The sequence below is a fragment of the Dichomitus squalens genome, assembly GCF_000275845.1.
Source record: "Dichomitus squalens LYAD-421 SS1 unplaced genomic scaffold DICSQscaffold_16, whole genome shotgun sequence".
Lineage (NCBI taxonomy): Eukaryota > Fungi > Basidiomycota > Agaricomycetes > Polyporales > Polyporaceae > Dichomitus > Dichomitus squalens.
In genome coordinates, this window is record NW_006766898.1 from 262,193 (window position 1) to 275,326 (window position 13,134).

The 13,134-nt window shown below is 59.2% G+C and overlaps 5 protein-coding genes across 5 annotated transcripts; 3 read left to right on the forward strand and 2 right to left on the reverse strand.

Moving 5' to 3' along the window:
- Positions 1 to 214: 214 nt before the first annotated feature.
- Positions 215 to 3,010, reverse strand: DICSQDRAFT_87070 (anion exchanging protein). Its single transcript, XM_007366163.1, has 8 exons — positions 2,939 to 3,010; positions 2,546 to 2,876; positions 2,208 to 2,488; positions 1,652 to 2,157; positions 1,098 to 1,600; positions 846 to 1,033; positions 668 to 789; positions 215 to 608 (listed from the first exon to the last, which is right to left on the reverse strand). Exons 2-8 carry the CDS (start codon positions 2,803 to 2,805, stop codon positions 573 to 575), a joined length of 1,896 nt encoding a protein of 631 aa, XP_007366225.1. The 5' UTR covers positions 2,806 to 2,876; positions 2,939 to 3,010; the 3' UTR covers positions 215 to 572.
- Positions 3,011 to 3,679: 669 nt separating this feature from the next.
- Positions 3,680 to 5,204, forward strand: DICSQDRAFT_106655 (alpha/beta-hydrolase; the record flags this gene model as incomplete). The annotated part of the gene is made up of 4 exons (XM_007366164.1): positions 3,680 to 3,831; positions 3,887 to 3,960; positions 4,015 to 4,587; positions 4,652 to 5,204. 4 exons carry the CDS (start codon positions 3,680 to 3,682, stop codon positions 5,080 to 5,082), a joined length of 1,230 nt encoding a protein of 409 aa, XP_007366226.1. The 3' UTR covers positions 5,083 to 5,204.
- A 125-nt stretch (positions 5,205 to 5,329) lies between these two features.
- Positions 5,330 to 7,464, forward strand: DICSQDRAFT_180986 (uncharacterized protein; the record flags this gene model as incomplete). The annotated part of the gene is made up of 2 exons (XM_007366165.1): positions 5,330 to 5,476; positions 5,534 to 7,464. The coding sequence occupies 2 exons, from the start codon at positions 5,330 to 5,332 to the stop codon at positions 6,980 to 6,982; spliced, it is 1,596 nt and encodes a 531-aa protein (XP_007366227.1). The 3' UTR covers positions 6,983 to 7,464.
- Positions 7,465 to 9,423: 1,959 nt separating this feature from the next.
- Positions 9,424 to 11,559, reverse strand: DICSQDRAFT_136966 (short-chain dehydrogenase/reductase SDR). The gene is made up of 8 exons (XM_007366166.1): positions 11,379 to 11,559; positions 11,138 to 11,329; positions 11,045 to 11,067; positions 10,847 to 10,991; positions 10,635 to 10,787; positions 10,401 to 10,560; positions 10,136 to 10,339; positions 9,424 to 10,075 (listed from the first exon to the last, which is right to left on the reverse strand). The coding sequence occupies exons 1-7, from the start codon at positions 11,431 to 11,433 to the stop codon at positions 10,306 to 10,308; spliced, it is 762 nt and encodes a 253-aa protein (XP_007366228.1). The 5' UTR covers positions 11,434 to 11,559; the 3' UTR covers positions 9,424 to 10,075; positions 10,136 to 10,305.
- A 346-nt stretch (positions 11,560 to 11,905) lies between these two features.
- Positions 11,906 to 12,204, forward strand: DICSQDRAFT_170551 (uncharacterized protein; the record flags this gene model as incomplete). The annotated part of the gene is made up of 2 exons (XM_007366167.1): positions 11,906 to 12,064; positions 12,124 to 12,204. 2 exons carry the CDS (start codon positions 11,906 to 11,908, stop codon positions 12,202 to 12,204), a joined length of 240 nt encoding a protein of 79 aa, XP_007366229.1.
- Positions 12,205 to 13,134: the final 930 nt, after the last annotated feature.

The following is a 13,134-nucleotide window of genomic DNA, read 5'->3' on the forward strand; positions in this document are numbered from 1 at the left end:
GCCAAACAGCGCAGAGAAAACATGTCCGAAAGCTTATGAATCCTCAAACTCTGTGTTCTGGGACTCGGAGTGCGCAGGGCCAGAAGCCTTGGAGCACATCAGCCCTAATCACTCTATGCCCGAGTGATATGGCGCAATCTTCTTCCCAGTCAGGGTCCCGTAGGCGAGACTACCAGGCGTGGGTTCTTACTAATTCTGTATAGCTTCGAGCAGTGGACAGATGCGAAGAATACAACGGCGTAATCCCGTCTCCCTTTGCAGGCCGGAGATAAGTCTAAGAAAGTAGCAGGCAACATCTGTATGGCAGAGAGGGTGAAATGGAGATTGGGATAGCACAGCCACAGTGGTCCTGAAGGAGGAAGCAAATGCATATTCACAGTGTAGATGCCATCTTAGGCCTTCTCGCGCCCGTGCGATGATGTTTGTAAGCGTCAGCGAGGCCCGAGGGCTGGGTGAGATATCGGACTTTGCAGGAGGCATTGGGTAATCGTGTCTCTATATGTGGCATGCTCGGCATTGCTAGATGCTCTACGACTGAGACGATAAGGCGTGATGCACAAATCTAGTGCGTGTCATGAACCCTTGATTCCACCCACGGATTCCATCGTCTGTAGGTCCAGCATCGATGTCAGTGCAAACATAACGTCACCGGCAATTGTGCACTCACGAAAGGCGACGCCGTCGGCCCATCCAGGATCGCGAGTTCCTTCTCGGTGAACGGCAGCCGGGGGACCACGTACGTTCTCAGCGGCACCAAGAGGAAGATGATGATAGGGAACCCGATAGCAGCTGCAGACGCATGTGAGAAGGCCGGCGCCGAGACGTACGAGCGCACGGAGACTGACCGATGGTCTGGGTGATCGCCATGGTCGCGCCGAACCCGACGAGCTGCACCGCGACGAAGAGGAGGATCCGCGACTTGCGGACCCGCCGCAGCGGCTCGTCCGCAGGCGTGAGCGCCCGGTCGCGCAGGAAGTACAGGAGCTTGCGTGTGATCCCGTTGCCTTCGAGGGCGTCCAGGCCCATGTACCAGCTAGGCCGTAGGAGACCAGGGTCGCGGTCAGCGAGATGTGGAGGACAGCGCGGAGCACACTCACAAGAGCCCGGCCAGGACGCCCCGCGGGATGAGCCCGAGGACGTGCAAGAAGGGCCCGGTCAGGAGGACGAGGCAGAGTGCGCCCTGCGCGAGGTTCGACACGCGCTGCTCGACGACCGCGACGGGCAACTCGTGCTGCCGCAGGTCGCCCTCGCCGTCTCGCGCGTGTGTCGGGTCGGGCTCCAGATCGGGGGTCCGAGGGCGGTGCAGGCGGGAGCGGGTATGGGCAACGGCCAGGTCGTCGCTGGGGCGTTGCGATGAGATGACCGGCCCTGCGGTTGTCGTGGACGGAGTGCGCGCCGCGGCGGCCTCTATGTCTGCCTTTCCCGCATGACCCATGACCAGGAGGGAAGTTGTGTGGATGGGCGCCTGTGGGATCAGGCCGTTCGGGGCGGGTACGCCGAGCAGGCCGGCGATGAAAGTCGTGATGCCGAGTAGGAAGAAGTCGTAGTGGAAGCCTGGCGGCTTGCGCAGCGGGAACCCGGTCCCTTGCGCCATCAGCGACTGTAATGATTCGTCAGGAAAGGAGTAGGAAAACCGCTTCGCGCGACGTACCGAGACGTTATGGTCGAAGAAGAACAGCACCCATAGAACGACGCCAAATGGGAACGCGATCCCGACCCACTTGCCGTCGAGCTCCCAAAACCGGACTAGCCATGGCCTATCATTGGCGGGCATGAATGCGTGGCCGGTCGGGAGCGTTGAGGAGTTCGCCCGGTTGAAGCGACCCCAGTAGGCCATCGCGGACGCCGCGACCAGGGATATGGGCATCCCGTAGTCCGCGAGGAATCGGCGCACGTGCCGGTGGAAGTAGCCAGATTGCGAGAGCGTGCGGAAGAGGAACGCGGACACGGTCATGAGGAGGGCGAGGATGATGCCGACGAAGGCACCGTCGAGAGTCGAGGTCCCGGACTGCGTCGAGCCGGTGGGTGGAGAGGAGCTGGCGTCGGAAGGGAACTGGCGGGTGACCACTTGGACGCCGTACTGAAGGTAGACCCAAGAGACGTAGAAGCCGAAGGTGTCACACGAGAACAGGGTGACGTATCGGAGGAAGTTGCACCCTTGTAGTGTATGTCAGCAGTGGAGACCCCCCTCCGGCAACCAGACTCACAATTGAGGGCGGCAGTAATCCAGTGAAGGATGGCTCCCCACATGTAAACCCAGCCAACAAACTGTAGGTAGTTCGGTGCATCCGGCTGGCGTTCTATAATGTCGAAGATCGTTTTGTTCAGCACGGTGATGGGACCGGTCACACCGGCAATGCAGAGCGGCTGGGCGCCGAAGACGGAGAAGACGAAGGCGGCCATGAATGACGAGAGAAGGACTTCTGAGACACCATACTGCTGTGTAGTCTCTATGAGATCTAGAGAGAACGCTATACCTGGCAGTACGCTGGGGAGAGGGTCGCTTTGAATACGGATGCAGAACAACGCTAGATTCTATGCTTACTTTGCGAAGAAAATGAGAACGATGGCGGGAATGACCCTGTAGTTCCAAGCATCTGTCCAGTCGCTTACGTAGTAAGGAGCGCGTGCGCGGACATCTCGAATGATTCCTCTGCCGATCCATGTCGGGACCCAACGAGGGAGTGTTCGCGTTCTGCTAGTGGAAGAGGGAGAGGGGGATGGTGAGACGGTGGCAGGAGGCGTTTGTTTGCTCGCGGCATCCAGCTTCTCGCTCACTGAGGCCGTGGTGCTCCGCATAGCCATTTTGTTCGTTCGTAAGAGTCGTGTCGGGGGTATCGTCTAGATGGACTGTTCTACTGCATAGGACGGACAGACTGGAGTGTGGGGAAGGAGTCGTAAGTGGAGTTTGGGGGAGGTGCGAGGGAGTCTCACTCACATAAAGAGACTTCTAGTACTTGTCTACTTCGCGAGCCCTCCGAGCGCCATCCTCCACGGTCGTGGTCAGCGGTGAGAAGCTGGACGCCGTCGTCGGCACCCGGCGCCCCTCCTGTCAAGGTTCAGCTCGGCGCCCATGCGATTGCCATTGGCGGACACCAGCCCAACAGTGCAACATGCCGTGAGCTCTGTATAGAGTCCTATGTACGGCATAGTTCAGCAACGGAGTTCATAGTACTGGCATGCATCGCCTCGTGTACTCATTACCAGTTCCCCATAAGGAGCCTTTTCATTAGCAGAGGATAACCCATCCTGCGCCCCCCCATCCTTTGGTATACTAGTATAAGTAGTGATCAGCGCAAAAAAGAAGCACGAATTTGCGAGATCTGACATATACGCAACGCGACATAGAGTACTATTCATTGCTACAAACAACCAGTGAACGTTCAATGTTCAACGCGCCCCTTGCTGGTCTCCGACTTTTTGTTGTGACGCAAAATTCGGGTGAACGAAGCACGGGCGCCTCCGAAAATCTGTCGACTTTGGGAAGGACACCGTCCTATGTGTTGAAGTTTGCGACGAAGTCGAAAGAACGATCACACAGTATATTGCGTTTGGCTGAGATACATGAGGAACAAGTGGCGTACAGCGAGAGGTAAATACTGCGTGGTGACTAAGAATATCCATAACGGGACATGTACTTCCGAGACTGTCCAATGCCAAATTCCAACACGGTGCAACGATGGCATTGGCAGCCGACTCTCCTTCTCCCTCTCCCGCTTCCTCTCCCAAGCCGAGGTCGCTTCTCGAGAAGCTGCACAGGGTTGCTTTTTTCAGCAGCGCCCTCTACGCCGTCTTCATTGTCCTCCTTGCGACGCCTTTCTTCCAGAGACAGTGAGTACCCAGCTCATGTTCGCACTGTCCTCGGCTAACATCACTTGGCACCCAGTGCCATATACCAGCACGCGCTCAGATACCCTTGGGGTGCCAAGTTTCACTTGCCTGAGAAATATGGCCTCGCACGTACGTTTACAAACCCGTGTCCAGGACGACATACATGCTCATGATCGGGTACAGCCGGCAAGACCATGAACTTCCAACTCACGACCCCCGACAACGTCACGCTCGGATCGTGGTTCGTCCTCTCCGAACCCTTCTACCAGGCCCATCGCATGTCTTCCCCCGTCCCTGTCACTCAGCCAACCATGGAGGTAGTACGGGACGCCATCCGCGCATACCCGACTATCCTCTACTGTCATGGCGCTTCTGCGACCCGTGCCGCACCCACACGCGTCCAGCACTACGCGTCCTTCACCTCCCGCCTCCGCGCGAACGTCTTGGTATTCGATTACCGCGGCTTCGGCGAGAGCGAGGGCGAGCCGTCCGACTGGGGGCTGAGGGAGGACGCGCGCACGGCATGGCGCTGGCTGATCGACCAGGGGGCGAGGCCCGAGGACGTCTTGATCCTCGGACATAGTCTGGGCACCGGCGTCGCGACGACTCTTGCGACTTGGCTCGCGCAACAGGACGTTAGGCCGCGCGGTGTCGTGCTCACCGCGCCCTTCACGAACGTCGCCACTCTCGTGCAGACGTATGACATTCAAGGCGTCCCTATCTTGCAGCCCCTACAGACCTTCCCTCTTGGGCGAAGTGAGCAGTCCATCGTTACTACGGCACAGACCATGATCGAGGCTCACAGTAAACGATCTGATAGAGCTTCTACAGCGGCTTGTGCAGCACGAGTTTGACACCCTGAGTACCATCAAGGACATTAACGTCCCGGTACTACTCGCACACAGCCAGGACGACATGGAGATCCCGGTGCACCACTCGCGCACGCTGCTGGACAAGCTCCTTGACCCGCACCTGCCTATGGCGCTCTCGCTCCCGCCGAATCCGGACGTGACGTACACGAAGGAGGAGTACACGGAGTTCCTCGAGAACCAGAAGCTGCGCAACGCGAGGCGCAGCGAGCTCGTGCGCAGGGTGGAGATCCCGAGCTTCGGGACGGTCGAGGAGTTCGACGGGACGGCGGGTAAGGTCGTCTACGTCGAGACGTTCTGGGGCGCGCACAACATGGTTGGTCTGCAGGAGGGCGTGCAGGACGTTATTGCGAGCACATTCCGCCTTGGGTCTCATCTATAGAGGGTGATCGTGTAGAACTACGGTGACAGTCTGTCCAAATTCCTTGCTTAGAATGTAGGCTATGCTATAGTCATGTAGTGCTAGATCTGCGCGTATACTAATTTGCAAGATTCAGGTTCCCGATCCATCTCCTGTTGTGCATCACTGTACGCCCACAAGCTATAACGTTTAAAAGCTGACTAGTACGCCTCTCAACCGTTTTCGTCTCTCTTCCACATATCCTATCAAATTGTGCTCAACCTTGCCCATGGACATATCCAGCTCGCCATTCCCACCGCAAGGGACGTCTTGTCGAGACAGGCCTGCATCCCCAGCTTGGAAGCAGCAATATGTTGCTCCCGGAGACGAATATTCTGCGCCACAATTTTCACAGCAGCTTGCTGCCCTTCCAGTGGTGAGCTATTGTCCCTGTGGTAGCAGAAATCCGACGGGCTAATATGACGGACCGCAGCCTCGTGTGAGGCAAGTCGTGCTGTTCAGACGCACCACAGAGCCTATCTCTGGTGACGATCCCGAGGAGACTATGACCTGCACTCAAGGCATCGTCGTGGACTTGCCTCCGGACGAGGCACCACCACCTACCTTTGAGACGACCCCTGCTGCTCAATTGCAAGAGCCTCAAGAACGGGTGCCACAATTACATTACGCGCCACCACCCGCGGCCGTCTGGAATCCAGCTCTGGTGTATGCTGAACCCGCCGTGGAGGACACCCCAGGGGGACGCGGCCAGCCCCGAGATCAAGGCGAGCCCTCCGGCTTGTGCGCGCAAGGGCTGCAACGTCTTGAGACACCGCCGCCACCCGTTCCCTCCGATCTCAAGCCTTCTCCGGGACCCTCAGAGCCCGCACCGGCCCCGAGTCCGCCCCCGCGCGAGAGGCCTGTCGTCGAGATCTCCGCGCGTCGTAGCACAATGCGCATCAAGTCACAGTCCCCTCGGAGTCCTATTCCCTCGGAGTCGTCCGTGACGGACTCTGACGAGTTCGAGCCGAGCACGAGCACGACAGACTCGGACCCGGCCTCGAACCCCGCGTCTGACTCGGAACCCGACCCGCAGCCACCCCGCAAGCGGCCGCGCTACGCGCCCGCGCCACGAGCGCACACCCCCGCCACGCAGACGCAGAGCATGCCAGGGCGCGGGCTCGAGATGGGCCCGGGGCGGTATGCGCGCAAGACGGACTGGGAGCGGCGTGCGTTCACGGCGCTGCACGGTATGATCCGCTGCCTGTTCTGCCCGCCGGAGGACGGCCTGAAGCCGCGCGGGACGATCCACCGCCTGCCCGACGCGGCGACACGGCACTTGCGGGAGACGTGCCCGCGGTTCGAGCAGAGTGAGCTGTATAGGCGGCATAGGAGCAAGAGCAAGGGCGGCGCGCCGTTGACGAAGGCGCAGATTGTGGGGCGGGTGGTGAGGGAGTACGAGAAGGTCGCGGTGGTGCAGGTGTTTTGTCGCCGGGACGAGGGGTATAGGAGGAGGTGCGCGGAGCTAGGGCTGTCGCCGGCGAACGTGGAGGCAAGGCTTGCGCGTCATGCGATTTTGTACAAGATTGAGGATTGCGAGTGCTGCCCTCACCCACTGTGGTCGGAGTATCTGGCGAAGGCTAGGGAGGGGCAGCAGCAACAGAGGAAGGAGAAGAAGGGGAGGAAGGAGAAGAAGAAAGGAGGGAAGGGAGGCGGGAAGGACGAGGCTGCAGTCGAGCGTGAGGGTGGGGTGAAGAAGGAAGAGAATGAGGACGTGGTCATCCCGGTTGCATTTCCCAAGCGTCGGAGGGAGTTCGTGAAGGGGCGAAGCCAGGATACGAAGGGGCGCACGCTGAAGCGGAGTCTCTCCGACGTGGATGAAGAAGAGAGTGAGGTCAATCTGGTGCTGAAGGGCCGCTTGGATGTTATCGTGTCGGAATGAGCTGCTGGTTTTGAAGTCGGTTGATTCGCTGAATAGCGTAGACTTGATGTACATATTCAATCATGTTGGTACCTCGAAGATCCACTGTGTTGGATTTGCACCACATCAGTTGTACTTATCGCTGTAACGGTGAATGGTACCGCCCTCCGAGGTGTATTCGAGTATGTGGGCGCCTCCGAACGTGTCAAAATCATTGGTATTTTGCACCTACGCCTTCTCCGGCCATCCCGGACTCGGAGACGTTCGAATTCGGGAGTGCCTTGTATACAGCTATGGGTGGAAACGATCTGAGCCTCATCGACGGTCAAGACCCAGCTGCTCTCTTCCCTAGAGAATGTGCGACAAAGCCAGTCTCGACTAGTGCAGAGGGGCCGGCAACTCCTCGCTGCGCATACACTGTGGACGTGGTGGCGGTGAAGGTGGAAGAAACGAGCCCTCGGATCCCTCGGGATGATATCGACACCCAGCAACGCTCAGCAACCGACACCGACACCGACACCGACACCTTCGTGGGCTTAGCTGCGACGCTCTGTGGCGGTCTTCTGGCCAGGGCCATCCTGAGGCGCCAGACCGGGATCACGCGGACGAGGGGTACAAAGCGGAGTCATGTCGCCGGAAATGTCGATGGCCTCCTCCAACCATAGTAGGGTACGCGAGGACTTGAAGGGCAAGCGGGAGGCTCGGGAAGAGGATGAGGGCGGCCACCCAGTCCTCCGTCGTGCCTTGCGTCACCTGCTTCGAAGAAGTACAAGACTCTCGAGTGGATTCAAAGACAAGATCGGACAAGGGCGAACGAGGCGAAACGGGACCTTCGGCGGCGAAACCCAATCCAGCTTGTTGTGCATTGCTACGATGATCTCACCCGAGTCAGCAGACAGTGAGGGGCGGTGGGGTATCAGGTGGTAGTTCTCAAAACTCTACTCCGCTTCTGGTGAGCACAGACTTGGACTTTTGTGCGTCCGGACTTAGCAGCGGACTAGACATTGTTGACTTGGACTTGGACTACGAGATGCGGAGTCGGACTGTAGCATGGTTTGTTGACCTCTACAGGTCCTCCAGACGGTCAAGACACACAACTTGGCCCTTAGGGCCAGGTGAGTAGCATCCGACGCTTAGAGCCAGCATATGCTGACGTATTGCATCTTCATTGTATCCCGAAGGCCGTCTGCCACCGCTCGTCCCATCAAGCTGCTTCCTCTTATTCGCCGCCCACTCCATGCAATACATTCTGGCACATGGTATGCTTGCGCGGCTGCTTCGACTGAGACGTCTCACGATGGTCACCATGCCTCTAGATTCATAATTAGGAGAGGTGGAATGGTCCCATCTTTCGAACCTTTGTTTGATCGTAGAGGGCTGAGCAGTGAAACCCCTTCACGTAGCCCTCACGATCATACAAGTCGATTGCTTCGATAGAGTGCTCATCTTAGGTCTGGCCGTGCGGTAGCCCGGCGCGGCGCGCTCCTTGGAGCTTGAATGCGCACTTTGACAGGAGTGGCGCGGCTGTCCTCCGCGCTGCACGGGCGACCGACTCTTCCGGGAACCCTTTGTGGCAATGGAGGCCAGGGACGATCGGGCTCCAGAACTCCTTGGCTGAACCACACGTGGTGCGGCCTGCTCCATTGTCTTGCTACTGCTCGGGTCGGGGCCGGCTGTTTTAGGCAAGTCAATTAGTCTCAAGTTATTCGGGGCAGGTACGCCATGAAGAGCTCTAGATGCACGTCAAAGCGTTCGCGCCGTGTCACCCGGCCTCCGTAGAAAAAGATTGTTTGATAGGTAGAGCACCATAGGAGACCGTAGGTCTGTATCCGTGCGTGCATGCGCAACTAGACTTGCGTCTCGAGCTAGGTATATAGGCCGAGCGACTCGTCCTGGACTCTCCAGGGCGTTCGTATCCTCCTTTGGTCTGAATCCACCATGGTCGCCTTCGCCTTCCGCGGTCGCATGTCGCGGTCCACCACCCCCGCAATCCTAGTGGCCCTCGCGCTCGCGAGTGCGCCAAGCATCGTTGTCGCGGGCAGCTGTCCGCCGGGGTCGTTCTCTCTAGAAGGCCTGACGCCCTGCACGCTGTGCGCCCCTGGCTTTTTCCAACCGAGTACGATCTGCCCCGTGCGCCAATCGTGCATCCACTAACCCGTCGTATCTCAGATGCCGGCCAGACGTCCTGCATCGCTGCCCAAGCAGGCTGGTCCGCCGCAGGGTCCGGCCCAGGCGGATCAGGGGCGACGCACCAGACGGTCTGCAAGGAGGGAACGTACACCGCGAAGGCGGGCTCGGCGGCGTGCGCGACCTGCCCCCCGGGGTCCTACTGCAACGGCGAGGGCAGCACGTCCCCGACGCCGTGCCCGCCTGGGTACTTCTCGGACACCCCGGGCGCTGGCCAGATGTGCACGCCGTGCCCGAAGGGGACGTTCCAGGCGGACCGCGGGGCTACGTCGTGTTGCTTGTGGTGAGTGCGGTGTGGCTCCGAGCGATGGTGAAGCGGCGCGTTTGGCTCACGTCCTTCTGAAAATAGTTGCTCTGGCTTTTACAACGTAGGTCGTGCGGGAGCCGGGCGATCCCTGTCGCATTCGTTCGTTCTCACGCATAAATGCTCCGTAGGACCAAACCGCGCAGCCGCACTGCGCCCAGTGCCCAGTCAGCGGCGCGTCCTCGCTCGCCGGCGCGACCGCGAGCACGCAGTGCAGCAGCAAGCCCAACGGGGGCCTCTCGAGCTGCACCGAGTCGAGCGCAGGGACCTGCCGTAAGCCCCGGTTTCGATTGACTCTCTCTCAGGCCTGCCTGACTGACGTCGGCCCCCAGCGAACACCGGCGGAAGCCCCACGCACGCGCCTGCCGCTCGCCGGCGCAACGTGAGGCGCGACGTGTGCCCGCGCGGGACGAGGAGCTGCCCGCTGTACGGCGCGGCGTCCGGCGGGCGCGGCTTCCTCCGGGGCTACGAGTGCGTCGACGTGCAGAACGCGCTGGAGAGCTGTGGCGGGTGTGCGCTGAACGAGTCGCCTTTCGGGGAGCCGTCGGCGGACGGGGGCAGGGACTGCAGCGCGATCCCGTTCGCGGACGATGTGGGGTGCCGGAAGGGCCGGTGTGTCGTCGGTGAGTGGCGAGTGTGGTCTGTGAAGGGGGTAAGGACCACGTGCTGACGACCGTGTGCAGAGAAATGTGGGGACGGATATGTGCCGACGGCGGATAGGGGGAGCTGTGTGGCTCAGGCGGAGGGGCAGACGGCGATGTGGCGCGTTCAGCATTAAAGTCGTTGTAGTTCTTGTGAGGTATGTAAGACAGATTGTATGCTATACTGCTTGGTACTTCGACCTTCGCTTCTGTCAACCCCGCCCGACGAACGGCATCCGCGTTGCCCTATGTCGCCATGAGGCGACGTGAGCACCACCGGATCGGCGCATATTTACACAGAACGCACATAATATTGAACGTGAGCACGGTGACGTCCAGCGGAAGGCTCGCGACATGCACGATCGCCTCGCCGACGTGCTTCGCGTCGAACGTCGCCTCCTGGGAGTAGCTGCCGTCTGGCTGGAGCGTGCCTTGTGGGGGAGGCGACATGCCCGTCTTCGCTCCGCCTAACGGGTGATCACAGAGAGGGTGACAGAGTCTCGATAGTCACCGCGTCGCTCGACGGGCAGGACGGACGTACCGATGTCAATCTGGGTGCATGTGATGTTGTGCACGCGGCCGTCCAGGAGGGTCGACTTCGTGAGGCCGAGCACGGCGTGCTTGGACGAGGTGTAGGGCGACGAGAACGGGCGCGGGGTGTAGGCGGAGATGGAGCCGTTGTTGATGATGCGCCCTGCGAGGCGGGTCCTCAGTGCACAACACGGGCAGACAGTTACGTGCTGCGGAGCTGACCTCCTTTGGGGACCTGCGATTTGAAGATCTTCACGGCCTCGCGGGTGCAGAGGAACGTCCCGACGAGGTTCACGTTGAGGACGATCTGGAAAGTCTCGAGCGACACGTCTTCGATCGGGACTTGAGGGGAGCCGATGCCGGCGTTCTGCACAGAGTCAAAACTCAATTCAGGACGCCGTCTTGTGAACAGTCGCTTACGTTGAAGAGCACATCCAGGCGACCTGCAGCGATCCGCGCGATCGTCAGCCTCGCGAGCAGTTTAAAGCTAATAGCGGGGAGCGGCGGCAGTACCAAAGTGGTTTACGGTCTCACGGAAGAGCGCCGAGACGTTGTCCTCTTTGGTGACGTCGCCTTCGACGAGGAGCACTTTGGAGGGATCCTTGCAGAGCTGCTTGGTCTCCTGGAGCTTGTCTGCGCGACGGGCGAAGAGAGAGATCGACCAGCCTGCTTCGGCAAGTGCGATGGCCGTGGCTCGTCCAACGCCTGAGAGAGTTGTCAAGTCTGTTGTTACCAGTAGACTGGCATGGCGTACCGGACGAGGCGCCAGTGATGATAGCCACCTTGGGGTTCGCGAGGTTGTCGGCCATGTCTCGGGTGGTCAAGTTGGCCACGAGCTAACACTGATAGACTTGAGCGTTGAAACGTTGGGAGAGAGTTTTACGTCTCAGGGGTGGGCTGTAACTGGTACGTCGATCTAAGAGACGCGCTTCCTGGCTGAGAGAGGGCCCGCGTGGTGGTGGTCAGGTGCTCATTATGGCGTGTACGGAGAGCAGCTCGGGGTTAGCGCCTATCCTGCAAGAGCGGGGGTGGCGGTGCGGCCGCGACTGCCGATTGGGCATGCGGGGTCTTCGTCGGTGACATCACCTGCGTCCGCCGCTCCTCCTGAGCAGCCGCGCTCGGTGTGTATACCAGCAATCTTGGCTGACCATTCATTCGAGCCCAGCCGCGCCTGTACAATCCACAACTCGCTCCCATATAAGCGCAGTGACGCAGTCGTCTCCAGCATTAACTCCCCACTATTCGCCGTCAGCCCTCATCACACACTAGCACTACTTACTTATGGCTTCTCCCAACGCAACCATCGGCGCAACACTCTCCTCGGCTATATGGACGCTCTGGAGCACACCCATGGTACCCCCCGAGCAGAAACACATCAGCAACGCTGTGCCCTTGAAGGACATGTCCCAGAGACAACAGTCTCATTCTCGAGCTAGCTCGGTACGTTCCCCAGCTCGCAACAGCATTCTCAGTGTGGTTGACACATGTCCTTCTGTCAGGTCTCCAGCGTGGTTAGCGCCGCCTCGAGCACATCCGGCGCTGGCGCCACATATCCTCCATCTGTTCCTCGTGCCGCATAATCTGCCATCCGACGCTGTTGTCACAAAACTCTTCCCTTTTCCGACTGAAGTTTATCATGCGTGAGTGCCTTGCCGCTTGTCCCTCTCACCAGTGTCTCAACGCCTGCTCCTCAGTGTCGCTTACGAAACGGAACGTTACACTACACTGCAAACTGTATAACTCTCTGGCTCATTGTACAACATCGCACCCACTTGTATTCCAGTTGATCGCTGCATTATCACGTATTTAACCTCGTCCGATATATTGCGTGCAATTGCTATGCACTCTTCTTTGTTCACGATAACACCAGTACGGATACCTCGAGCGTCTGCCTCATACGCTCATTGGCCATAGCGAGCGGAGCCCTGCTATCCCGCCGTCTAGTTCAAAGTCCAGGGGCGCAGGAGCAGTTGACTTCGATAATGATCTTCCTAGTCTCGGCTCCAGACGTTCTTCAGCCTCTCTGCCCCAGCACTCGATGCGTCGCTGCGCTCCGCAAGCCTCGGGAGGGAGTAGACCAAAACAGGAAGGCAAATTTGATGGAACGAATCTCGAAAAGATCTGGAGGGGGGAAACGAGCGCCGGGGGAGAGAGGCTTTAGAACGTCTGGTGTGTTTCGGGCTCGGCAGAGGGCATTGTGACAGGCGGGTCACCGGTCCATGGTCCGGCGTTACATACGTGACAACATCACATCGGAGGCGCACGACGGGACGGAGGGATCGATGTCGCGCACTCGTTCTTCTGTCTGCATGTACTAGTGCGACCCCAGAAGCGACGGATTAAGCGCCTGACCCCAGAAGCGACTGACACGCCTCCAGGTCTCGCATTTCCCTGTCAATAAATGTGCAAATGTTACACATGAGACTATGTGCTTCTGAACTATCACTCCCAAAAGAACGAAGGAAATCGGGAGGAATTTGCTCCCGATACAAGTCAATCCGAGTAGGGTT

Coding starts and splice junctions, on each gene's coding strand:
- DICSQDRAFT_87070 (XM_007366163.1), bottom strand. CDS start 2,805: ATGGCTATGCGGAGCACCACGGCCTCAGTGAGCGAGAAGCTGGATGCC. Junction 1,034..1,097: donor GGCGTCCTGGCCGGGCTCTT/GTGAGTGTGCTC, acceptor CCTACGGCCTAG/CTGGTACATGGGCCTGGACG. Junction 790..845: donor GGCGATCACCCAGACCATCG/GTCAGTCTCCGT, acceptor ATGCGTCTGCAG/CTGCTATCGGGTTCCCTATC.
- DICSQDRAFT_136966 (XM_007366166.1), bottom strand. CDS start 11,433: ATGGCCGACAACCTCGCGAACCCCAAGGTGGCTATCATCACTGGCGCC. Junction 11,068..11,137: donor TGAGACCGTAAACCACTTTG/GTACTGCCGCCG, acceptor GGATCGCTGCAG/GTCGCCTGGATGTGCTCTTC. Junction 10,561..10,634: donor ATGCACCCAGATTGACATCG/GTACGTCCGTCC, acceptor ATCACCCGTTAG/GCGGAGCGAAGACGGGCATG.